Below are 27,166 nucleotides of genomic sequence, written 5' to 3'. Positions count from 1 at the left end.
CACCATTTAAGCACTTAGCAAATGAATTTGCAGCAAAGAAAATTTTAAGCCATTTAACAAAAATACAAGAGAACAAATCCACACTTTTATTTTCTTTTCAGTAAGTTTAAATCCTTGAGGGGTACAGCATCTGGGGGGGGAAAGAACACAATGTCATTAGGTGCATGTTATATACAAACTGTTACCAAGTACCCCAACATGAATAAACCTTCCATTGTCTCATTACCCATCTCTGAAAAATATCCAATGACTTACATCCTAGGGAGAGAACTAAATTTTTATAGCCTTCAGTTTCTTGGTGAATGTCTAGGTCAGTGTCCCAGAACCAGTACTGGGAACACTGAAAGTCCATTTAATGTTGCTTCCTCTAATGACAGTTAAAAAAAAAAAAAACTCCTTTGATGAGAAATCTAAACTGCTAAGCAGGGTTCAAAAATACCCCATGACCTCACCTAAAGGATATAGTCATACTAAAAAGGGATTCTAACTGAAGAAAACAGGAGCTATTTTAGAAAAATCACAGAATTAAAAAACTTGGGTCCAAGTCCTAGCAGCTAAAAACACAAACATCAGTTTTCTTCTATAAAATACTAATACCAATTCAAACAAGACTGTGATGATGAAGAGATGGGAAACACTCAGAATTATGCCAGGAAAATGCTGAATTTTTATTTTCTAGCAATTACTTCAGTACTCAATAAATAGTCTTCAGTGGCCAAAGCCAAAGCCAAAGCCAAACCCCTTGAGCTTTGATTCAACAAGGTATCATACTGCTAATAACTGTACTTACCACACGGATCCTGTGTCCAATGGCCTTAGCAGGAAGATTGCTTCGGAATTTGGCACGAACCATGCCACTGTTTCCATGAGCACGAGTTACCTTTCCCCAGATTACTCTGGTTTTGTTCGGTTTTCCACCAGGAGTTACTGTGTTGCTGATTTTAAAGGATTGAAAAAGGCATGAGAACCCAGACAACCATTATAGTGTGATACAAAATCAAGGTGATTCTTAGGGACAAGAAATGTGAGGATGTTGAGTGTAGGGAGAGGAATTTGTTTGCAATTTTAAATAGCCAGGGAAGGCTAATATTGGAAAAACGATTGGAAGTTACAGGAACAGTTTGTGTTAAAAACCTGAGGTTGTGTCCCTGGCCTGTGGAAAGACTTGTAAGATACCATGAGATGATGCAGCCAGTAAAGTAGAAGCAGGGAGCCCTGAATGCAGTCTTAGAAGCTCCTTAATGACTTTGCTTTTACTAAATGAGATGGGGAACAGTTGGTGTTTGAGATGATTTGACTTCCAATTTTAAAGAATCACTTTGGTTGCAAGAGGAGGGTGGGGTGGGGTGGAAGCATGCTCCTAAAGATAAAAACAATTTAAATAATCACAGTCCACCCGTTTCTTCCACTTCCCTCCCATTCCCCATGCCTCTACCCCAGAGATTTTAATTGATCTGGAATGGGCCTAAGAACCCAAGAATCAATGTTTTTGAGATGTAACATCTTTAAGCATGTATATAAAACATAATTTTAAGACATCAACAAAATGAATTAAAGATCATGAAAAATGCTCTATAAAACTTTAAGAGGATCATGAGTTGACTCCTTCCCTGAAACAATTCACAGCTCTAATTTTTCTAAGTGCAGAAGACACCTACATCTACTACCCATTAAGTTCCTTAAAATCCCAAAGTAGAAGCCACAACAGTACCACTTTACCAACTTCAAACGAGACAAATTAAGTAAAAACTCAAAATGCATAATACTAATAAACTTACTTCTTTGCTTTGTACACATAAGCACATCTCTTGCCCAGATAGAATTCAGTTTCATCTCGAGCATAAACACCTTCAATTTTAAGAAGAGCTGTGTGTTCCCTCTGGTTCCGGAGACCCCTCTTATAGCCAGCAAAAATGGCCTTGGACCACAGCCTAAAACAAAATGTACTGTTAACCATAAGCTGTTAAAAAGATCTCATTTAACTTCAACAAACCACAGGTATGGTTTCACTAGTAATGGCCCCTACACAAGTTACCTATAGGAAACATCTAATTTTCCCCCCACCAATTTTAAGCTCACATTTAGGTTCATGCCTAATAAACTACAAATACAAAGCAATGATATTTAAAATGCATACCTTCCAGACATATTTATCGTTTTGGAAGTCCTGTTCCCAGCAGGCCTTTAAAACAAACAAAAATAATCAGTTTAAAACCTTGCAAAGTGCATTTCCCACGTAGTCTCCTCCGGAGAAGCACCCCAAATTCAGAGACTGCCTGATAGCTAAGCAAACTCCAAAATGAAGACAAAAACGAAAAGTGGCAAGGCTCCACACTAAAATCACTGATCGAACCAAATATGCTACATGGATGAGGGAGAATGAGAGTAGGGAAGTATGTATGTGTGGGTGGGGAGGGCTATGTTGGAGCTCTGTATTTTCTGCTCAATTCTGCTGTAAATCTGAGACAGTTCTAAAAAATTAAGTCTATCAAAAACAAAAGACTCCACACCAAAAGAAGTAACTCCTAGAAATCCCAAAGGAAGCCTTAAAAATAATTCATGCCATCCATGATCAGCCAAAAAAGAAAGGAGTCAGAAGCACACAGAAAATAAAAGTTTTAAGCACTGAACGGAAAAGAAAAGCTAAGGAAAGACTGGGAACAAGCCAAACCAGGTTTGGAGGAGGAGTAAATGGACAATGAACCTTGCCTAAAAGAGCCACTGATTTAGAAGGGGAACTGCTGCCAGACAAAATGCATCTACTTCCCTCCCCTGGGGACCGGGAACCAACTTCTATTACAGCAGCACCCGATCTGGGCGGTCAGGGGACCAGCACCATCAGTCCCGTATCGCCTCCATCCTGTCCTCCCTGTTGCTGAAGTCCCTAGAAATCATTAGCTGGTAGAGCCTCGGAGCCGCACCAGTGCCTCGCCGAGGAACAGAACCGAATCCAACCCACTTATTTACCCCCAAAGTTCGGCAGCTGGAGCCCCACTCACCTCCGCAGTCTCCAAGATGGCTGAAAGAGAAAGGCGAGGCCCTGCCGCGCGGCCTTGTGGGTAAACAGCTCCTCGTCCAGCCCCCATTTAGGCATCTTCCGCGATCGCCAAAAAAAAAAAAAAGCCTGAGACATCGTCTTCTGACTGAAATAAGCAACGTTCAAGAACACTTGTACCATTCTTTCCCTAAGTTATTTTATCTTCGTAAGCTGCAACATGTAATATTTTGGGACAGAGGGAGGCAAATTTGTAGACAGCTAAAGGAAAAGAAAAGGTCCTTGAAGTTGTGCGTTGCCACAGAAACACTTAAGCTTGGTTCCCGCGCCGTCGCGTGCTGCAGGTGGAAAAGTGAAGCCGGACTGGAGGACGTCCCCCGCTTCGGGTACCCGAGATTTGATTCGCCAACAAGGGAGTATCTTTACTCTTTACCACACAGGAGTAGAGTGAACAGAGACGCTCGGATCCTAGCCAGGAAGAGAAAGGCCGCGATTACGAAGGCAGGAGGAGGGAACTTTTCCTTCTCTTTACCTCCCCTCTTCCCCCGCCCCGCACTCCTTTATTTCAAGAAATGACTTAAGTTCTTACCTCCATTCTTCATTTGATTCCGAGGGTGAAAAGCACTGCCCTGAAAAGGCCTGTTGCCTTTTAAGGAGAACTCATTCAGCTGTCAAACTCTCGGAGCGCGCTGACCAGCGTGCCCACCTGTAATAGGTGTTCAGTAAATCTTTGTAGACTAGAATGGGATAGATTAGTGGACGTCAGAGATTTACATTTCCTAATTAATGCACATTTATTTGGGTTGCCCTATTATATTCATTCATTTTTTTCCCCAACAAATAATTTGTTGAATGAGTACCATGTACCGAGCATAGTTCTTGTCTCGGAGGACGCCGCAGTAAACAAAACAACAAATCTCTGTCCTCATGGCGCTTACATCCTAGTAAGGAGAGTGAGACAGTGAGTAAAATATACGGCACATTAGGTGATGTGAGGAAAAATGTTCTCTGTGGAGATTGTCCCCAGTTGGGGCAAATGGCAGATACCTAACAAAATGCCACTGATTTAACTTGGGACCTGATGGATCAGTGGGACCCTGCAAGGTGAAAAGGTGAGGGGTAGAGTGGTTCAAGTTGAAGGAATAGCATAAGCAAAGACCCTGAGTTGAAAGGGAGCATGATTCCATAGAAGAAAAAAGCCCACTGAAGCTGCAGTTATGAGAGCAATAAAAAGGCAGTGCCAGATGGATCTGGAGAGGAACAGAGGAGCCCAGATCATGCAGGCCCTACGGTCCAAGTTAAGAATTTTAGTTTTTGCCCTAAGGAAACCACTGAAGGGTTCTAAGGAGAGACATGATGAGATTTTCAATTTTAAAAGATGAGTCCTTCATTTAATAAAGATCACTTTTATTTGGAGGCTATTAGTCCAAGCAAGGAACAACAGCTCGATCCAGCATGGTGTTGGGGGATATGGAAATAGAAGGTAGAATCCACAGGACTTGGCAATCGTTTGAACTGGGGGAATGCTGATGTCAGGATAAGGGAGGAAGCAGAAATGACTCCTGAGTTTCTGGTATTGAGGAATGAGAAGCCAGAAAGCTCTGGATTCTGCATAAGCATAGCCCTGTCTTACCTATCTGACACACATTTACCTATGCCCCAAGCCTAAAAATGGAAAAATAAACAACACAGCAGAAGAACAAAATCTTAACCCCACACCACTTCCTCCTATGACTGCTTTTGTACCAGAAAATTTGGCTAGTTTGGAGTATCTTTTTTTCAATTTACCTAAAGTTTAATTTTTGCATACAAGATGTTTGTTGAATGAGACAAACTTGTACTACCCTCCTCAGGATCACTTTATTGTGGACAAAAATCACACTGGAAACTTACCACTCACTGTTCATTCAATCTAGAACAAAATTCTCCATAGGGTGTTCTCATTGTAAAGCTTATGTAAGCAGAAGTGACTTTGGTTTACTGGGGAGGGGTAACATCTTGATAGCAGTATTATGTTGATTTTCAGGATAAATACAGTTTTTCTAAGTGCAATCTCAGTTGTTTTTCTATATCTGGGTACAAGAAATTCTGTTATCTGGCAGATCGGGGGATGGAGCAACCTACATAATTATTTTTGTAATTGGAATAACAGAAAAGTAAATCTGTTTTATAAAGATTACCAATTAATACTCAGAATGCATTTAAAAAGCCAGGTTAGACATTAATTTACCTTAAGAAGAAGCTTGAAGTTTGCATTTATCTGCCAGTAATTGAGCTGACTGCTTAACAAACCCGTGCCGCATGAGGGCAATGGTTCTTCCGTCTCTGGGATTGCTCTGCTAAGCAAAAAGAGGGGACAAACCATAGCTCTTGCAATTCTTTCATTTTCTCTTTTTTTAGAAAAAAAATTTTTTTGGTGGGGGGAGGTAATTAGGTTTATTTATCTATCTTAATGGAGGTACTGGGGATTGGACCCAGGACCTCATGCATGCTAGGCAAGTGCTCTACCACTGAGCTATACTCTCCCCCCACTTTCGTCTTCTCTTAATGAAACATTATAGAATGTCATTCAACTCTCCCTTGAACTAACTCAATGTTTTCTTCCCACTTTAGGTGATTGCATTATTGTGAAATTATAAATGTACCATGGAGATTTAAAAAAACTAAAGAAGAATGGAAGAGTATGTTCCAAATTCTAATTTATTTTATATATATGTATATATATGATGCCTTATGTTAAATTTCTGTGTATTATTTACCTGTGGCTGTGTAACTTAGTGACAAATTATAAGCATTTATCATTTTACAGTTTTGTGGGTCAGGAATTTGGGAGCAGATTAATTGGATGGTTCTGTTTTGGAGTCTCTCATAAGTTGAAGCTGGTCAGGGCTGCAATCATCTGAAGACTTCACTGGGGCTAGAGGATCCACTTCCATGATGGCTCATTTACAGAACTGGCAAACTGATGCTGACTGTTGACGAGCGGCCTTAGTTCCTCACCCTCATGAACCTCTTCACAGGGCTTCTTAAGTATCCTTGTGACAGGCAGCTGGCTTCCCACAGAGTGAGAGATACGAGGGAGTAATGGAGAAGCTTTAGTGTATCAAAATCACCTAGCCTTAGAAACCACAGTATCGTTTTGGTTACATAGGTTAGTCCTATTCAATGTGTGTAAGACTACAAAAGGGTATGAATACAAGAAGGTGAGAATCATGTGGGCCACCTTGGAGAGTGGCTACTACATTCCATTTTTCACTAATCATGAAAAAATTTTCTTTAGTATCTAAAGATGTTGCTAGAAAAAAGTTTATTTTGGCTCAAGCTCAAGTGGGTTAAGCATGGCCAAATATCCTAGGCTACATATCTTTATTAAACTAGTAAGTTGCTTGCCTTTGGGAGGTCAGAATGTCCCTGGGAAGTATTTAGCAGAAACATACACAAACAAGCAAACTACTTTTGTTCATTATCCTGGTTGTATTATATGACAACATGGACTTCTCAGGAGCCAATGCACATGCTGTTTGTGCTTTTGAGTTTAAGTAATTTTTAAACATTTGGTAGCTGACTTATTTTTTTTCTTTATTCTTTCTTTAGAGGCCAACTGGAAGCCTCAAATCTTCCTCCAAAAGTTTGGCAATCTGAGGTGACATTGTCAGTAACAGGTGAACCGCCTACTGCTATAGAAGAACATGAAGAGACAGCCAGAGAAACAGACATAGAAATCATCCCAGAAATCACAAAGCCACTCTCCATCCTAGATGTGCTAAGGATCTCTTCAGTTCTGGAGGACACCATAGATCAGCTCTCTATTCTAAACTATATCATTACAGTTCAGTATGAAAAGAGACAAAGCATCAACATGGTATATACACTAGCCGTCATTTAATTTTTGCTTTCTTTCCTTTTTATTTCTCCATCATTTTCAGTACCTATGCCATTACACTTAACTTGGGAAATGGCACCTTCATATCAGATGAAGGGCTACAGTAATTATCTGAGATATGTACTCTCAGTTAATGGAGTGAACTATAGCTCAAGGTATGTTACCAGTCAGAATATCTTTTTCTTCCACTACATTGGCATTATTCAAAAAGGCCTATAGATAAATCAGTATAAATACTACATATATACTGAGGAGATCAGAAGAGTAATTGAGTTGTCTCACTTTGTATTTCTCAGCTGCTAAAAGCTAATTGAACAGTAGGGGAAGGAAATTCAACTGGACCCTCTCAATGTTGCTTTCATCTAAAATGACTTTGTTGTTGCTAAATATGTTGTAATCTACCTTTTTGATTATCCAGCCACATCATCATGTCAGCCATGACATTTTCAATGATGTTATGGACTCCTCAGAGCACCACTGAGCTATTAAAAACTCAACTTGGTGATTAGCAAAATCTTTATAAATCCTTAACCTCTTACAAATTTTAATAACTTAAGTTGTAGATATAAAATAGAAAATTTATAAATACAAATACATATTTATTAAGTTTAACAAAATTATACAGTTTGTACAAAACATATTCTTATTTCTGATTCTATGATAAATGAAAATTGCTAAATAAATGAGAGCATAAATTGCTTTTCATGTCTAACAAAAGAAATCCATATTTACTGTGAACAGAAATTAAATTTGCCTTTAATTGCCCTTTACAATTTAAAATTATTATTATTACTAGTACCGTTTGTATAACCTGGGTTCATAAAGCTTTTATTAAAGTTTTAAAAGCTTATACAAAATTTTAATAGAAAACTGTATTTGGATTTAGGAGACCTTTATGGTTTTAGTTGTGTGCTGTGAGCAATTCATTTCACTTTCATGGTCTTAGTTTTCTCATTTGTAAGTTGTGATGGAGTTTTAACTGAATGATCTATATGGTCCCTTCCAATGCTAATGTTCTATGAGTTCAGAGGTAGTTTTAAAATATTAATGGGTATTATAAGAATCTTACAACAAATTAATTTCCTCATTAACTTATGAAAAGCAAAGATATTGGAAACCCAGGAACTAAGCCTTCCAATGCATTTGAAATGAGTATAATTCTTAAATTAAGCTAGTTAACAAATAGTACAGAAGACATTAGTGTTCATTCCTATTGTCATCTTCAGTAAGATTCAAAAATAAAAAGGGAAGATACTCAGTTAACAAGGTAAAATTTTATCAATGATATTTACTGTCAGGCTTAAAAAAGGGTAACTTGCCATTATAGAAACTCAACAGAGAATGAAAAACCCAAATTTATAAACAGCATTCAGCAGTGGTCACCACTCCTTAACTAAAAGAACAAAACTTTTGCAGTTTTATTCTGGTTTATGGTAGTGATCTTCACCCACAAAAATTTCTGAGTTAACAGATGCCCTGCTTATGATTTTATAGAAGCATATAAATAGTAAAGGCTTGCACTCTTATTTTGATTAATAGCAGCTTAGAAGCCCCTTTCTCAATGTTAGTTCTATAACTTTTAAAAATTTTGAATCTCTTAAAATAATTTTTTATTTTTTACATTATAGTACTATAGTTGTTCTAACTCATGAATTTTTACAATACCATTGCCCTATAGGGCATAGTATATATGTGGATGTTTTCTTGCTCCAAAAACTTCACATAACAACATAACACATAACCACCACCTTGGGATCACAGTTTAGTTAGCATTATCCCTCTTTAACAGCCTTTTTTCTTTTTTCTGAAAAGCACTTGATAACGTTTAATGAATCTCCCACCATGTGGCTTCGCCCACACCCTTAATTGGCTCAGCTCTCCTGCTGAAGAATCTGGCCTTACATGATAATTGGCTGTCCTGGGCGCTTTACCTTCCCTAGAACTTTGTAGGATGTCGATCGCACCACGTCAAAGATAGGAGCTGCTCCAGTCTGGTTCTTGGCTGCAGTCACCCGTGTCTGCTCCCTGACCAAGGTCCACAGTTTGTCAAGGTTGACAGTTGGGCAGAAGCTCTGTTTCTTTAAGGGTTGATGCTTCATACTAATTTCCCCAAAGTGTCCGAGGTGATGCTGATGTTTGTGCTGTGGTGATGCAGGCCACTGGCACACCTCCCAGGTGCTTCCGGTGTTCGTGATGCGGAGGGGTGGCTGTGGCTCACGTGCCCCTAAGTTTCCGTGTCTTCCTTAGTCTGGGTGGCATGTTGGTGACGGAGACGACAGAGACACAGCCATTTTTATAGTTAAACATAGTTCCAAATAGATCTTCATTTAGTAGAATCATGGGATGGAATGATGAAAAATAATCTTATGTACCAAGTTCTGCCAGAAGTGGGAGTAATTGATCCAAAGTTTGGAAGAATTCCCTTGTAGAGTATACTGTTGTTCTTATCTTTTCCCTTAGGGTTTAATACCCTACCATACAAGGGAGTGAATGGACTAGAATATTTAGCTAGTTCCTTTAAGTTCTCTTCTAAAATTTTGTATTTATTTCTAGTAATAGAAATCGGGCTGTTAGACACATTTGCTTCCTTTTCCAGATGCCCAAGCACAAAGATAGAGGAACAATGCTCAGGGCAGTCAGGACAACCAACCTTTTCAGGCCTTACATTTCTCATTCCTTCCCTAGACAACATCTAAAGTAATAACCAACCACATACTTAAACTTAAGTTTCAGTTTAATTGTTGAAATTCTATGGCTTCTGTTCTCTTTGTAGTCGATCATACCAATTTTAATTTAAAGAAGTATTTTAAAATTTAGTTCTTATTTAAGGCAGCATTTTGTTTTGTACTTGCCTTACGAATGTTTTCCCCAGATCTGAATCTTTGCTTACTGTTGATATAAGGAAAAATACTATTAGGTCTGTGTGTATTAACTTTTATGGATAGTTTTTTAACATGTCTGGGCTAATTGAAGTTTGGCTAAGGAAGACCTAGGCTTTATACAGCAATATGCATATAAACTTTTCTTCTGTGCATAGGATCGGCACAAGAATTTCAGAAATTATATAAAATGAAGAACTTACATAGTTTTGTGTGCTGTTCTAAATGCTTTATTTATTTATTTAATCCTCATAATAAATACATGAGGGCGAGTGCTATCCTTACCCCTATCTTACCAATGGGAAAATGAAGGCATAGAAATGTTAGTTGCCTAAAGTCAATGTGGCTTCGTAACAGCTAGGGCCAGGATTTAAACAAGGAAGTCTGGCTTCAGGGTCTATTTGCATAGCATAATCACTGTGTTATATGGCTTCCCATTGGCTCAAGATTTTAGCCACAGATTAAATAGGAATCATAAATTAAAAAGACATATCCTGTTCCTATGATAATGCTTACTCCTTACTATTCAAGTTTGGGTCTGAAAAAATAAATTATTTTGGCTTTTCCCCACATGAACTTCAAAATCTACACCACCCCACTAAATATACTATCATCTCCTACTCTTTGGTATGATTCTCCTTTCATTCTTTATATAAGGGGCTCTCGTATCTGCAGGTTCCACATCTGTAGATTCAAACAACTGTGGATTGAAAATATTCCAAAAAAAAATTCTAGAAAGTTCCAAAAGGCAAAACTTGAATTTGCTGTATGCTTGGAGCTATTTACATAGTATTTACATTGTATTAGGTAGTATAAGTAATCTAGAGAAGTATAGGAGAGGATGTGTATGTTATATGCAAATACTATGCCATTTTATATAAGCGACTTGGGCGTCTGTGGATTTTGGTCTCCTTGAGGGTTAGGGGGAATTCTGGAACCAATCCCCCACAGATACCAAGGAATGACTATATTTCAAATTCATGTGTTCAATGAACATTTGAATCTTTACTATACTATAGACATTTTCCAATGGGATTATAAAGATGGTCACATTCATTTACTATCCAGTTTTGTTGCAGAAAGAATTTAAGGTGAACCAAGATCTCTAAGAGAAAGTCCCTTCCTTCATAGAGTTTATAATCTAATGGTGATATTTTTACAAATAATTACAGATGGTAAATATCTGCTAATAGAGATGTTTCACAGAGATTTTTACCTTTGGTCATAGTCTTACAGTTTACCAGGTTGGGGAATGATGGAGGGGATGTTGTCTAAAGGCAGGAAGGCACAAAAAAGCAGGGCATGTAGTTTGATATGGCTGAAGAAAAGGGTACTTTTGTGGTAGTAATATTACAAGAGGGAGAAGATTGGGTTCAAAATGTAGGCAGAGGCCCTCATTTTCTTTACTTTTTAAAACTGTCTTAACGTAAAACATCATTTATTGTTTTTAGAAGAATAACAAAGAAATGCATTTAGAAGTAAAAAACTTAGAAAAACTTCCAGTTGTCTCAAAAACCTCAAAAGCACCCAATCCATTCTTACATAAAGAAGAACTCAAGTTGCCAGAAATCAGACAAGGAGGCCAATTTAACAAAGTGCAAGATCTTATCTTCAGAAGACCTACAAGGCAGACCATAATGAGTACAGAGACACTCAAGAAAATTCAAATTGATAGGTAAGGAAGGAGAGCATATTTGGAAATGTGATAATGTATCTCTAGATGGATGAAGAGTGTATGCAAGAGTGGCTGACTGCTCTCTTCTCTCATAGATTGGTCATTGTATCCAAGTGACTGCTGATAATAGGATTAGCCAAAGATTGCCCAGGGCAAGAGTGGTATAATTGAAAGTATGGTGGCTACATGATTGGGCAAGTTATTGAGACTTTGTTTCCTTTTTTTTTTTTTTTTAATGGAGGTACTGGGGATTAAACCCAGTACATCTTTCGTGCTAAGCATGCCCTCTACCATTGAGCTATACCCAGCACCCCTCTTTGTTTCCAATTTTTAAAAATGAAAATAATAGTAACTTTGCAACATTAGTGTGAGGATTAGTGAGACGTCTTCAGCCAAGTGCCTGGCACAAATTGGTAGCTATTATGATGCTTTCTCCATTAATAAGGGATAGATACCACCAGAGTAGCCAAATTTTAAACTATGTTTTAATCCTAAGGGCTTCTTAAAGGCAATCTTAATTTGCATTGTCTCATTATTCAGTTTTATGTTGTCACCTGGCTTGCTGACAAAGAAGTCTGTTAAGTTTAAAAGAGGATATACCCTTATGGTAAGAATTTTTGGTAAATAAGAGTTTATAGCAATTATCCAGAGCCACTAGCCAGATCCAGCCTGTAGTCTATTTTTGAAAATAAAAGTTTTATTGAATACAGCATTGCCCATTTGTTTACATATCGTCTATGACTGCTTTCATGCTGCAACAGTAGACTCGAGTAGTTGCAACAGAGTTTATGATCTGCAAAACCAAAAACATATACTATTTGTCTGCTTACTTCTGCTTTAGACCCTCACCAGAAGGGCAATATCTCTTGTTAAAATCAATCTGACCCAGATTTGCATACATGATAGAACAGGGTCCTGTTTATAAACTGTCCAATCTAGTTAATGTCCTTTCATTCCCAGTATGTTGGATCATATTTTATCAATTGATCTCTTGACTTCATTGTACTTTTTTCTTAATATAGTTATTGAATCTTTTTGTGTGAACCATTGGAAATAAATTATTATGTAAAATAGTAAAGTGTAATTCTTGCTGATTCCATATCAAAACATTTAGGTAGCAGTTTTAAAAATTCTCTCTACCTAGGAGAATACATAAAGAGTAATGGACTAGGGGTCAGGAAACCTGGATTAAATAGTTCTAGCTCTTTCTCAAACTGGTTTTGTGACCTTGGGCAAGTCATTTAACCTCCCCGAGCCTGGGTTTACTCATCTCTAAAATGTGTTGTATTAGCTCTTTAAAAAAAAAAAATTAAGTGATTTAACTTTTTCAATATTATGAAATATTTCAAAAATGAAGAAAAATATAAAGAATAAAATAATGAATATTTATGTATGTAGCCACCAAATCTCAACATTTTACCATGATTGCTTTAGAGCTTATTTTCCCCAAATAAAATACTTCAGATATAATTGAAGCCTCTGATCCTTGTCCCCTCACTCTTCCCACAAAGATTTTTTTTGAATTTGTTGTTTATTATTCTCTTGCATGCTGTAATACTTTTATTAGCTATATACTGTTTTATTTAAACAGTACATATAGTTTTACATGTTCTTAAATGTTGTACCCATAGTTTCATACTGTATATTCCAGGTCTGTTAGTCCTTGGTATGTAAACTTTTTTCAGGTTAGGAATTTCTCTTTATTTCTAGTTTGCTAAGAGTTTTTGTTGTTTGTTTTTAAATGATGTGATGATCATATGGCTTTTTTTTTTAAGCCTTTTGTCTTTATTAATTTGATGAATTCCATTAACAGATTTTCTAATACTAAACTTATTTTTGCATCAAGAATAATTCCAACTTAGTTATGATGTTCCTTCTGGGTCTTAACTTGTATGACTTCTGTAGCCCTTTGTGAATAAAGGGAAATATATGTTATTGATTCATCCTTTTTGTTTCTCCTTATAGGCAATTTTTCAGTGATGTAATCACTGAGACCATGCAGGAGTTGCAAAATTCAGGCACTTTCATCAATCTTCTGAAAGCTTTGGGCAAAGAGAGGGAAAACAAAATGCATTTCTATGATATCACTGCCAGGTCAGAGTAATTTTAGGTTTATTTGCTTTGTTGTATTTTAAGTGCTGTAAAACTCTCACTGGAAGTCTTTAATTTCTAAAGCAAATCAAGTTTGTGTTTTCTAGGGAAGATAACTAGAAGTCAGAAATTTGGGTTCTATTCCTAGTTCTGCGGGAACAGTAACTCAATTTCTGGGCTTCAGTTGTTTGTGTCTACAATATATAAAGTACAATATATGTACTACAATTGGGTAGCGTATAATCTATAGTTGTGTTTTGGCAATGACAATCTCAAGATTCTAGTTAAATTCATGTTTTCTAAAAATTCCTGAGTAGCAATATTTCTCTAGCTGCAATTTAGTGATAAGGTTTTTTTTGTTGTTGTTGTTGCTATAGACTGAATATTTGTGCCCCCTCCCTCCACAACCTTAATTTTTAAAAATCCTAACCCCCAATGTGACAGTATTAGGAGGTGGGACCTTTGGAAGGTCTTGAAGGTGGAGCTCTTGCCAATGGGATTAGTGCCCTTATAAAAGAGAACCAGGAAAGCCCCCGCTCCCCTTCTGTCATGTAAAGAGACAATGAAAATGGCCATTTGTGAACCAAGAAGCAAATCCTTACCAGACACTGTATCTGCTAGCACCTGGATCTTCACAGCCTCCAGAAGTGTGAGAAATCAGTTTCTTTGTTTATAAGCCACCCAATCTATGATATTTTTGTAATAGCAGGCCAAGCCAAGACAGTTCTCATTTTGTTTTTTCTTGTAGTCTGTTACTTCATTGTAAACCTAAATAATGGATTGCTGGAGATAAGCAGAATTCTGTTTCTGAGAGCAAACAGAAACAACATTAAGTAGTTAAGTTCCCATTCAGACAGTACTGAGTTTGAATGCTGCTCTGCCATTTACTATTTGTGCGGCCATGGCAAATGTGATAGTCTGTCTTCTGAGAGATAGATGCCAAGATGAGATTATCAAGGCAAAGATTTTATCAGGGAAACACCTATGTGAGAGAAAATGGGGAGGGAGCCTTTGGACTCACTGCTGGACTGACCTTAAGTGAAGGAGAGGGAAGGTTGGGTGGAAGAGACTGCCCTGCAGTCTAAGGATGGTTTGGCAAGGTCATCAGGGAGCCCTTGAGCCGAAGTCAATCACCAGGGAAGTCCTGGATCTCCTGGGAAGGGACTGCCTTATCACTGTTGCACTCAAAAACTGGCTGGGAGCTGTGAGTGGGAAGTGTGGCCTCAGAGCATACACAGTGAAGAAGTTCAGAGCCTAGAGCTGGGACTCTTGTTTGCTTACATTCCCTGTAGTTGGAGGCCTATGAGGCACGTTCTCATGTCCTCCACAGCAAGTTACTGCCGCTCTCCATGCACATTTTCCTCATTTGTAAAATACGGGTAATGGTGGAGACTGCTTCATGAAGTTATTGAGAGGTGTTCAGAATAGCAAGGATTCCTCTTTTGCCCATTCCTTTTTCTCTTTCTCTTAGCTTTTTCAGCAGCAGCTATTTTAGATACAACACCAATAAGCCAGAAAATCCTCCTCCAATTTGCTAAAACAAATCAGTCTTTTTTAAAGTTACAGAAAGTGTGCTCCACGGACCAGCACCATTAGCATCACCTGGGAACTTGTTAGAGATGCAGATTCCAGGGTCCGTCCCAGACTGACTGGATCAGGATCTCTGGCGTAGAACCCAGGAATCATTTTTTAACCTTGAGGACATTCTTGTGCACACTGAATTTTGAGAAGCACTGATCTAAACACCCATTATTCTTATTCTTATTCTAGGGAGGAAAGTGGAAGGAAAAAGATAAAAGCTCTTCAAAAACAGCTACTTAATGTCAAAAAAGAACAGCAAGTTGAAGTACAGGTAAGAATTATCTGGGCAACACCAAAAGTTACTGAGCTAAAACAAAACAACTAAATACAAGTCATTCTTTTCCAGCAAAAAAAAAAAAAAAAAAAGTTATGTATAAGAAATTGTTGTTTATCCTGGGGTGCCTTTACTATTGAAAATATAAGGAGAGTAACTAGATATTTGGCCTGGAATATACAAATATGTCCAGAATAGAACTCTGGGAGACTCCAACCCTCTGGAGTTCTTAGTCTGTTCTTATCCCTCCCAACCCATCCAGCCACATCGCCCACCCCTTCCCTTCAGGAGACCTTGTCTCAGGCAGCCTCCCACGTGCCGAGATCCCAGATGGGAGGCTGTAGTCCTAGGTAGGACGTTAAGCACATTACAAACCTCCTTATACGGGATGGTTAGGGTTAATAATGTCATTTGTATTGTATTTCAAGTACAGAGTGGATTTACTGAGTTTTTATGGTCTTTACAACCTAACTTTATATCCAATTTACTTCTATAAGAAAGTGCATCCTAAATTTTAAGCGACTTGCAAAATAATGTTTGGGCTACAATGTAAGCAGTTAGAAATTAGTACTATTAGGATAACTAACACTATTAGCAGTTTAGAAAGTTACGAAGTATAGCCTAATAACAGCTTTTCACTGCCTAGTTATTTGGACAAATGTATGCTTCAGATCAGGGAATCTTTATTACTCCCTACATAGAAGGTAGAGGAATATTTGAAAAATATATTTGGAAAATATTGTCTGAAAAAGCCTTTCTTCTGAAACATTATCTCTAGGTCTTCTGAACAAATCGCTTAACATCTTTTCTTATTTTCTATTATCATTTTTAAAGTACCTTTGGTATTGATTTTACCTTATTATCCCTATTAACTTTGTTTATAGCTTACATTTTTTGAAAACCATTTCTGTGCCATACCCCCCCCAAAGCTTCATAAAAACTGGTGTGCATTTAGGTTTTCTCTCTAATGAATAGACTTTTCCAGAAGTTTCTTAGCTTTTTTCTCCTCAAAAGCTCTACCATTACTTAAAAATTTCTCTTGCATGCCTTGACTGTTAAAATAGAACATACTTAGGGGGGAGGGTATAGCTCAAGCAGTAGAGTGCATTCTTAGCATGCACAATGTCCTAGGTTCAATCCCTAGTACCTCCTCTAAAAATAAATAAATGAATAAACCTAATTACCTCTCCCCTCAAAAACAACAAACAAACAGAAAAGAAGATACTTATATTAATTTCCTTTTAATGCACCAAACTAAATAGTATCAGAAGAAACCTCAGCTTTGGCACTCTGCCAGTTAACACCCCCATGCTACCATGACAGCTACTTTTCTCTTTCTTTAAAGATTTATTGACAATAAATTTTCCAGACAACAGGTAACACTTTCTTGTGAAACTTACCTTCCTGGATTACAGTCTCAGCTGTTACATGCAGGCACAGTAAAACAAAAGTAGACTATCACTCAGATATTTTGATCATTAGCAAAGAAATAGATAAACCAAGACTAGAAGATCTAAGACAAATCTTGAACAAAAAAACAGCTATCAAGATGAAATCAAGTTAAATCCCCAGAGTTACTAAAAAACCAGTCGTCAAATCAAGGTTGGAAAACAAGAAGACAGGAAGTACATGGATACTAGAGACCTGTGGGTCAGAAAATGATGCCAGGAATTAGGATGCCAGGCAGGTTTGTGTGTGTGAAAGTGTCTGTGGAGATCACTGGAATATGAGGGAGCAATTTCCTTACGAGCTTCTTACTAAGTCCCCAGGCAACACGACACAGTCACAAAGTAAAAATATCAGGTTGCTATTAGAATTCCAAATATCAGCATACAAAGTCAGATAACAGTAGAGTAGTATTTTCATGAAACTAATGGGGGGAAAAAGAAAGAAAACCAAGGTCAATATATAAAAATTAATTTATCTTTTCTATACATCAGCAGTAGACTTAGAAAAAGAAATTGAATACACACACACACACACACACACACATACATATACATATATATTTAAGCTCAATTGTCATCAGGGAAATGCAAATTGAAACCACAAGGAGACACAATTATCTTTCCATTAGGTTAACTACTTTTGGTATATTAATATTATATTTGGTACTAATTTGTAATACCAAATGGTGACAATGTGGTATAATGAGAACTCTAATCCACTAATACTGAGCATTTATATTGGTACTACCACTCTGGAAAAAGTCTAACATTGTCAAAGCATATTAGTTACTAGGCATACCCAATGCCCCAGCAGCTGTACTCAATCGAATCTGTGTGCATGTACAAAAGTGATCAAAAAAGCATTATCTGTGATAGCTATAAATGGAAAAAACCAAAAGGGTTATCATACATTATGATATTCAGTAGAACACTAAAGTTAAAAATCAATGAGCCATAGCTACCACATCATAAGTTTAATGTAGAGCAAAATAATCCAGGCACAAAAAAACACATACTGCATGATTCCATTCTTAGAAAGTTCAAAAAACTAAACTGTAATATTTAAGGATAAATGTTTAGATTATAAAACTATATAGAAAATTACTATAAAATTAAGGATAGTAGATAGTTTTGGGGAAGAGTGAGAGTAGTGATTGAGAAAGGATGTAAGAAGGAGCTCATGTAAATACTGTTTCTTATCCTGGGAGGTTGTTCTGGGGGGTTTAGTTTATGGTAACTGAGATATACATTTATTTTTGTGCACCTCTTTTTTCTCACACATACACAGAGTTTAAAAAAAATGACATGTATGTTACGTGTTAGAGCAAAGTACAGGGGGTTATGGATGCATAGAAGAAGGAGCTTTAACTTAGTCAAGGAAGGACTGCTGTAGAAACTGTATTTCAGCTGAAACTTAGAAGATATCTACAAGTTATCCAGGTGAAGAGGAGGAGAAGAATGTTTTAGGCAGAAGGAACAGAAAAACATGTTTGAAGATTTTATTAAGTCTTCTTAATGAATTGACTCTTATTATAAAATATTCCTATGTGTGGTAGTACTCTTTGCCTTAAAGTATACTTTCTCTGATACACCACTCTTTTGTTCTTATGCTACGGTTTGCATGGTATATATGGAAAACCGAAGGTACTACATCATGTTCATGTTTATAAGGTTATACAACACTGGTCTGCAATTACACTGTGCCAAGTTGAAGGCATATAGTTTTAATGCTGTTGCTGTGGGCCTCTGATTACTCAGATTCCTGCCTGTACTACTGTTCTGTACAAATGTATGGCCTTCTTTGGTGACAGTGTAGAAACAGAGGAGGATATAAAATGCTTACAGTCTGTGATGGTAAAATCATGATCAAGTCATAGTAATAAGTGAACTGAAGCAGCATTCTGTTTTTCCATCTTCTGAGCAGGCAACAAAGATCCAGCCTAGAAACAGTGGGTTATAGGCCCGAGATCTTCAGTTGTATGAACTCCTTTTAAGATTCTCACTAAGAAAAGATCTGCCTTCACCATCACCCACCATTATAACCCTGGTTGTCAGTGGTGTCTGGAACTTTCTTCATGATCAAAGTCTGTGGACTGGTGCAGCATATTTGTGGGTTTTCATAGCAGACCAAACTTTACTTCCAAATCCCCAAACTGCCTTCAGAGCTAGACTTTTCGACTTGTTATTTGAATTCAGAGATGATTCAAATGATTTAGCATGATTTAGTAATGGAAAGAAGTAGTTAGCCAATTAGAGTTAATAAGGCTCTGATGGCTGCCACAATACTGTGAGCCAAAGGCTTTTAATGGTAGTGTCTGTTTTGTTTGTTTGTTTGTTTGTTTGTTTGTTTTGTGGGGGGAGGTAATTAGTTTTACTTATTTATTTTTTTTTTTTGGAGGAGGTACTGGGGGTTGAACCCGGGACCTCATGCATGCTTAAGCATGTGCTCTACCACTTGAGCTATAACCTTCCCCTTTGTAGTGTCTGTTTTCATAATTGAACACAAAGTACGGAAGAGAATACTGGTCCCTGGAATTATTGGAAACTAGAGAACTTGGAACTTACCTTATACCTCAGGCTGCCTCTTTGGTTGGATGGAAAAAGGAAAATGGAAATGTGGTCTATTAGAGTGACAAAAGTCAGAAAATAATACAGTTCTGTATTAAATTAACATTTATATTTGTCTGCCTGTCTGTGACTAAGAATACTGGATGATTCTGTAACAGTCCATGAATAAACTCTAAGCTAAACAGTGTATCCCATTCTAAAATGCAGAGGAAGCATAATCAAATCCAAACTTCTAAAGTTCCAGGCTCGAATTCCACCCACTGTTTTCATTGCTATTTGAACTGTTCCCTTTCCAATCATACCAGTTTCCTCTTTTCTTTCCTTTTGTAATAAAATTCCCACACACTTCACTGTCTTGGATGATCTCTTCTGAGTAAATTCCTTCTTATATGTGATGCCTAAAACTGTACACACTATTACGGATGTCTAACCACAACAAAGGATGGGGGTAGTTTCCCCCCTGTTATATAAACACTATACAGTGCCACACATTGCAGTAATCTAAACAAAGGGGAAGCACTCCAAATGCTTTTCACAGTATTGTATGGCAATATGCTGTCACGATTGTGGAGATTTTGATGACAAATCCTGAAGAAGAAGCACAGGGAAAGGAAGACTCTGGGAAGTCTAAAGAACACAGGGGAAGGCAGGCACCTTTTTACGATGCTGCTACTATAGCAACCAGCGGTGGGACCCTAACCTCAGGTACTCATGTTAGAACCTGGGTAATCTAATGAAGCTGTCGTAGACAAGTTAGGCCCTCACAATCCTCAACTTGTAAGATTCTTCTAACCAAAATTAGGACTTTAGTTTCACCTTTGCTTCCTCTTGGAGTCAGTTCAATATTCAAATAATCAACAGGGTTTTGAATTCTGATGTCTCTTACATATCAACTATCAGGTTTAAGTTGCTTCCAAATTTAACAAGCATGTTTTCTATACCTATATTTAATTATTTAATCCATTTTGGAGCCTAGAGGTCATCATAGTCATCTCAACCTGTTCTCTTTGGTTCTCTCTCTATATCTGACCCAAAAAAGGAAATTAGAGTCATCAAAGAATGTAGAAAGCTGAGGGGCTGAGTGGAGAAAACAGCCATGTAACATGCAAAAATTAGTAATAGTGTGGCCAGAGAAAAAACAAAAGTATGGCTGGAAGGGTGAGCAGTTCAAGAATGTTATAATATCATGCAAAACTTCCAAGGTAGCACTGAGCTTTCCAAAGTACAGTCAATGACCATAGATGGCAGTGGGGCTGCTGAATGAAGAACAAAAGGATAAAGATTTAGTAGTGTTATAGTTGGCTTGGGGCCATCCAGTCTATTAGCACCACGCTCTAACCAACTGAGCTAACTGGCCAGAATAGGGCCATCCAGTCTAGACATTCGTGTGAACCCAGATCTAAAACAAATTTCCGTGATTAGCCCCTGCTAAGGAGAAGGCACAAAATGCTCTTGCTCCATCAGTAAAATATAGTAGGTCAGTATAACCGTCAAAGACAAGAGTTTGCACTCAAAATCATTGAGCACCATTGGGAAGATCCCTCTCACTGTTGCCATAAGATTTTAGGGTTCCAGGACATCCAGTTTTGTGCCCTTTGGCTCTTTGTATAACCAGTCAAAATGAGTAGGGATGGATTCATATCCTTCATGGTTACTGCATCTAACCTCAATAATCATGTCAAAGCTGAAGTAAGCGAAGGACTCTTTTAACAGCCAACCTTCTCCTTGAAGGCTCAGGCTTCTAACTTAGAAAAAATTCTCTCTCTCTCTCTTTCCCCCTTCCCTCCCTCCCTATTTCTATTTCCAGTTGTCTAGCATTCAAAATGTAAGGGAAATGAGAATTCCTAGGCCCCATGGGGCAATAACTCCTTTTTGGTGTCCTGTTTTGAGAATCTCTCCCAGTGCTACATACCTCAGTGACATCTCCAGCACTGGAAAGTTTTCTTATACATGCTGGAGACAGTGGGATGAGGTAAGGGCAACTGCTTTAAGAAACTAGATCAGCATAAAGTCATGGGTCAGTTCTGCCTCAAGACTTTGGCATACACTTTTCCTTTTTCTTAGAATTCCCCTTGACCCCACTTTTCATATGACTGACATACTTACCCTTTAGGTGTCAGAGAATCTGTTTTTGGACCATCCAATCCAATGCAGATCTCCATTGTTATTTTCTCTCATAGCCTGTTGCCCTTTTCTTTCACAGCATTTTGCACATTTAAAAAAGTTTATACATATTTGTTTCCTTTTAACTACATCTTTCCCACTAGATTGTAAGCTCCACAGGGGCAAACACCATCTGTATTTATATCTTTATGATTTACCTAGTGTCTAGTTCAATGCCTGATACTGAGTAAGTATTTTTTAAGTGAATTTTGAGACCTTAAGATTGCCAAGCACTTATTATCAAAAGGGCAAGATAAAACAAGTGTTGGCGAGGGTATGGAGAAAAGGGAACCCTTTGTATTGTTGGTGGGAATGTAATTTGACGCAGCCACTATGGAAAACACCATGGAGATTCTTCAAAAATTTACGAATAGAACTACCATTTGATCTAGTGATTCTACTTCTGGGTATTTATCCACAGAACAAGAAAACCCTAATTCAAAAAGATACCCCTACGTTCATTACAGCATTATTCATATAGACAAGATATGGAAACAATCTAAGTGTCCATCAACAGATGAGTAGATAAAGATGTGGTGTATATAGACAATGGTAATATATACAATGGAATACTGCGCAGCCATAAAAAAGATGAAATCTTGCCATTTGCAACAACATGGATGGCCCTTGAGAGCATTATGCTAAGTGAAATAAGTCAGACAAAGACAAATACTATGTAATTTCACTCATATGTGGAATTTAAACAAACAAAATAAAATTGATGAACAAACCGAAAAAAAAAAAAACCCAAACACATAGATACGGAGAATAGAGTAGTGGTTACCAGAGGGTGAAGGGGATGGGAGTGTGAAATGGGTAAAGGAGGTCAACTGTATGGTGACAGATGAAAACTAAACTTGTTGGTGAGCATGCTATGCTGTATACAGAAGCAGAAATATAATGTTGTACACATGAAACTTATACAATGTTATAAACCAATGTTACTTCAATTTAAAAAAAGAAAAGACATTGCCAAGCACTTTGTAACCTGCAAAGTGTTTTTTACACATATTATTAGTTAATCCTTATAATTACTTGCTAGGATATTTCAGGCAGGGTAGCTATTAATGTTTCTTTCTATTTTAAAGAAGGTAAGACTTGGAGAGTTTAACCAACTTGGCCAAATTCACACAGCTGGGGGGCTTGGGTGGGAAGTTAGGTCTTTTGATCATTTGGACCAGTGCTCTTTCTACCAAAATGAGATAGTACTGGGAAATCTGTGTAGCCACAGAGTAGCCCAAGTATTGTACCTAATAAAGAATTGCACAGTCCTGATGCTTAGAACTTCTCATCTGTCATTTTCATTCATACTATCAATGATTGTTGGCTAAATTTCCCATAGTGTAATAGCAGAAGAATAAATCCTTGTTGATTTATAAACACAAAAGGTAAGCTTAAGCCACTGACTGAACTGAATGGAGGTAGAACTTATTTTAATTTAGAAACCCGGTCTTACCTCTGCAGAGCCGGAATGAATATATTGCTCACCTCAAGGACCAGTTGCGAGAGATGAAGGCAAAAACCAACATGGAGAATCGCTATATGAAGAGAAATACTGAACTGCAGATTTCCCAGACCCAGAAAAAATGTAGCAAAACCGAGGAGCACTTGCTGGAAGAGATTGAGGTAATCCCTGTTAATTAGGAAGGACCAGGTAAGACCGTGTTCGAGCTGGCGCACCTGATACTACCTCAGCCGACAGAGGACGAGGGAGAGGGGGGCTTTCCTGAGCTTTGCTCTCTCTCCCCAGCAACCCTAACATTTGAGGTTAAAAACAAAAACAGAATGAGTACTTGGTTTTTTGTGAGCAGAGATTCTGATGGGCTGTGGCCTACATCTCTTGGTTTTTGGTAATGACTTTGAAAATTGGTTGTACTTTCTTCTCTTGGTCACTTAATCCTTATTTTATAAAACCACTTGCCACTTCTGGTGATTACAGGGAGAGGGCGAAACAAGAGACTCAGTAACTGCAGGTTTTTGCTGCTGCTTTCTTCACCCAACCAGTACTTTTTAACCCTCCGTTAAGAAATACAAAATCCGAAGAGCTGCCCTTCATTCAACAGAATTTAAGGAGTCATAGTAAAAGTATCAGGAGAAAGAAACAAGGGTAGGCCCTCATTAGAGGAGGGAAGCTAACTGGCTAAAAGAACAACAGGTCGGCGAGAAGGAGCAAACATCAGTAGGGTGTGTCATCTATGGGCAGGAGGACACTTTTCTCTGAGCCCCCTGCGTATTTGAAAGTTTACTCCCCAAGTGCAGGTTAAGGCTATGACAACAAACCTTTTCCTTACACTCTGGAATTTCCTTTTGTAGGCCTGCGAAACTTAAGCCCTTGAAGCATTGTTTCTCTCCTTAAATTGACACGACTTTCCAGGCAACAGGATTATGGTCGTTTTGTTCTGGGCACTTGCATATGTCTAGCGCAGTGCCAGACCCGGCTCAGCCATGTTTTGAGCAGGAATTGAGTTGAATGGGAATGAAATTTTCACTCTGGAGCAATAATGTAGAATTCTTGGGGTCCCAGCTGGTAAAGAAAACCTGTGCTACTGTCACAGCGACACCTCTGATCTTGAGAACTCATTTCCAGCCCTGCTGGGAAGAATTTCTGATATTGGTTTATTGTTCCCACAGAAACTGAGGTCGAAAACCGAAGAAGAGAACCGGATTCATGTGGAGATCGAAATGTTCCTTAGAAAGGAGCAGCAGGTGGGTCACTGAAACTGACGTGTTTGTGTCCCCCTTGTTAAATACCAAAGGACAGCAAAAAAAAAAAAAATCTTTTTTTTCAAGGAAGAAAAATCAACCGTAATTCTACTAGCCTAATAAATGAGCTGTATAAGCCCATGTTTTCTTTCAGAGTTATCTATCTGGATAAATATTTTAAAAAGCTGTAATTTGAGTACAGGTAAAATTTTGTCCTCTACGTTTATCATTTAGCATTATATAAGAAACTGTTTTCTTGTTCCTATATTGCTTCATAGTCATAATTTTTAAGTAAATTTTATTGATTTATTAAACTGTAAAAGGCACATATTCTTACATGAGGGAAAATTTTCTTAAAGTTGCCAATTACTTTTTCACTCATTTTTTCATTTTATTATGGTCTCTTTGTAAAATAATTTTAAATGGTTTATAATGTTCTATGGAATGGTTTTGCCATGGTTTGTTACTCTTTGTTTTGGATATTTGGATTTGGTTATTTCCTAAGTTTCGTTATTATAAATAATGCAGTAGTGAAAGCTTTGTCCAAATAACTGTTTCCTCCATTGCAATTATTTACGAAAGTAAATCTCAAGCATGAGATTATTAATTCAGAGAGACTGGTACCTTGTGACTCTGGGTAAATATTGCCAATACCTTCTCCTTTACGCTGACATCAGCAACGTATGCAGGCACTAATTTCAGGGTATCCTCAACAGAACCAGCTGTTTTAGATGTTTTTTTTAAAGTCTGCTAATTTAATGAGTTGTTTTATTTGCATTTTTTTGCCTACTATTAGAATTGACAATTTCCCTATGTATTTATTTACTCATATTTTTAATTTTTAAATTAAAAAAATTTTTTTGAAGTATAGTCAGTTTACAATGTTGTGTCAATTTCTGGTGTACAGCACAATGCTCCAGTCATACATGAATATACATATATTCTTTTTCATATTCTTTTTCACCATAAGCTACTATAAGATATTGAATATAGTTCCCTGTGCTATACAGTATAAACTTGTTTATCTATTTTATATATACCAGTCAGTATCTGCAAATCTCGAACTCCCAATTATTTAATTCATTTTACTTCTTCTTGTGTGAATTATATGTGACTGAAATGGTTTTAATTAGTATTTCCAATACTAATAACAAACCAAGGTGAATAGAGCCTTTCAAAATATTCCTGTTGGATGAATAAGGAAAAAATTTCCTTCTTATTCATAATATACCCTGCTTTTGAGAAAGCTAATGAATTTTCAGTAAACAAGTCCAAATTTATAGTTAAAGAAAAGAATTTCTAGATGCTATCTCACAGACCTTTACTGAAAAACAAATCAGTAGGCTATTAGAATCAGAGTTCTGTACCACTGCAAATTAACAATTATTTCTCATGTTACCTGTTTCAAGTGTTAGAACATGGCAGGTATTTGATAACAATCGGAGGAGTTGGTGGATAAATGGATGTTGGATGAAGTCATTGTTCCCCAGATCTTCAGCCTAATAACACAAACAGTGCATAATACTTTTTAATGAAAATTTTGAAACAGTATAGAAATATATAGATTTTAAGAAGTGAACGCTCTCTTAATCATTCCCTTTTTCACAGATTTCTTCCATATCTTTTCTTCTCATATATATACTTGTGTATGTACCTACTTACTTGTTTTTAGTTTTTATTTATTTATATTTGTTTTTGACATAAATTGGATTATACATTTTTTTGAGACACTGTTTTTCAAAAATTTATCTTTAATGTTTTTTTTTAAAGCAGTACAATTGCTATAATATGCCATAGAGGGGATGCACCAAAATTTAGGTAACCATCCTGTCAGTGGACCTGTCTCTAAGTGCATGGTATGGAAAGGTTATTCATTTTCATATATTGTTCTAGATTCCTTATGTTCTCTCATATTAGGTTTAATCATTTTTCAGTTGATTCATTTGGATTTTCTACGTAGAAAATCCTATTGACTGCAAATAATAACAATTTTATATTTTCCCTTTCATTATTTATATGTCTATTTCCATTTTGGGCTTACTGTGTAGACAGAATGTCAAGTGTAATGCTGATTAGTAGTAATGATAATGAGGCACCATTTTTCTATTCTTAGGGTTTTTAAAATTTTTTATTGAAGTGTAGTTGATTCACAATGTTAGTTTCAGGTGTACAGCATCTATTCTTAGTTTTAATGGTATTTTGGTCAGTATTACACATGAATTCATGCCAAGTTTCTCATATGCAACTTAGGGCACCATTGGGAAAGAATGGGACCCTGCAATTCGGAATGGGAACATCTGGTTGGACTCAGAGGTGCATAATTGACAGTCCTGAACTTCTAAGTCACTGTAAGCCTCTCTTGCCAGTAGAAGTAGCCTGCCTTCTTGTGTCTGAGGAGATTAGCCTTTCTCTGAAAACTCTATGATAATTTCATCTGAGGCAGATGCCTTGAAAAAGGATGTTCACTCAAGACCTAGTGCAGTCACCCCTTTTTTTCCATGGATCCATCACTAGGGTCAAATCTCAGCAGGTTCCATGCTGACAGATAACTCAGAAGGAAATAGCTCACACTCCAAATGAATTACAAGACTTTGCTGATATTTATTGGTCCAAACCTGGGGGCCATATATGGGAACGGATTCTAAGGGTGTTAGACCAAGGAGGGTGGAATTCAACACTAGATTGAGTCAAGTTTATTGATATGATATACTTACTAGAGATTCTGGATATAATGTGTCAGCTTGTGTAGCTGGAGGTAACTCTTAACAGTTTGCTTAGTTGGTTAACTGAAACTTGGTCTCAACCGTGGCCCATATTTAATGAAGTAGAGATGCCAGAGCTTCCCTGCTATGATGTGGAGGAGAGAATTCAAAGACTTAGGGAGATTGGAATATCAGAGTGAATTT

General features: G+C 37.3%; 2 protein-coding genes and 1 pseudogene across 7 annotated transcripts in view; 1 reads left to right on the top strand and 2 right to left on the bottom strand.

The window, feature by feature from the left end:
* Positions 1-63: 63 nt before the first annotated feature.
* On the bottom strand, positions 64-3,094 carry RPL35A (ribosomal protein L35a). Of its 2 annotated transcripts, none has more exons than XM_006200900.4 (5): positions 3,000-3,094; positions 2,138-2,182; positions 1,779-1,931; positions 791-935; positions 64-130 (listed from the first exon to the last, which is right to left on the bottom strand). In XM_006200900.4, the coding sequence occupies exons 1-5, from the start codon at positions 3,092-3,094 to the stop codon at positions 107-109; spliced, it is 462 nt and encodes a 153-aa protein (XP_006200962.2). In that variant the 3' UTR covers positions 64-106. The 2 variants fall into 2 exon arrangements, with proteins under 2 accessions (XP_006200962.2, XP_072819992.1); XM_072963891.1 differs by lacking the exon at positions 3,000-3,094 and adding an exon at positions 2,968-2,991.
* A 176-nt stretch (positions 3,095-3,270) lies between these two features.
* The window catches only part of DRC9 (dynein regulatory complex subunit 9), a 32,440-nt gene continuing 8,544 nt past the window's right edge, over positions 3,271-27,166 (top strand). For 2 of the 5 annotated variants that reach the window (XM_072963850.1, XM_072963859.1), the window contains exons 1-9: positions 3,271-3,496; positions 5,609-5,676; positions 6,590-6,857; positions 11,209-11,432; positions 13,398-13,526; positions 15,294-15,375; positions 23,022-23,183; positions 24,189-24,263; positions 26,511-26,608. In XM_072963850.1, coding sequence (XP_072819951.1) covers positions 5,669-5,676; positions 6,590-6,857; positions 11,209-11,432; positions 13,398-13,526; positions 15,294-15,375; positions 23,022-23,183; positions 24,189-24,263; positions 26,511-26,585 — 1,023 coding nt within the window. In that variant the 5' untranslated portion in view covers positions 3,271-3,496; positions 5,609-5,668 and the 3' untranslated portion in view covers positions 26,586-26,608. The remainder of the gene's footprint in view (positions 3,497-5,608; positions 5,677-6,589; positions 6,858-11,208; positions 11,433-13,397; positions 13,527-15,293; positions 15,376-23,021; positions 23,184-24,188; positions 24,264-26,510; positions 26,609-27,166) is intronic. The other 3 variants (XM_072963830.1, XM_072963836.1, XM_031683585.2) reach the window with 3 other exon arrangements.
* Positions 8,636-9,369, bottom strand: LOC102525998 (large ribosomal subunit protein uL15-like; annotated as a pseudogene).

Source organism: Vicugna pacos, chromosome 1 (assembly GCF_048564905.1).
Source record: "Vicugna pacos chromosome 1, VicPac4, whole genome shotgun sequence".
NCBI classification, from domain to species: domain Eukaryota; kingdom Metazoa; phylum Chordata; class Mammalia; order Artiodactyla; family Camelidae; genus Vicugna; species Vicugna pacos.
The sequence above is the reverse complement of the archived record's forward strand: the minus strand, read 5'-3'. Positions and strand labels throughout refer to the sequence as shown.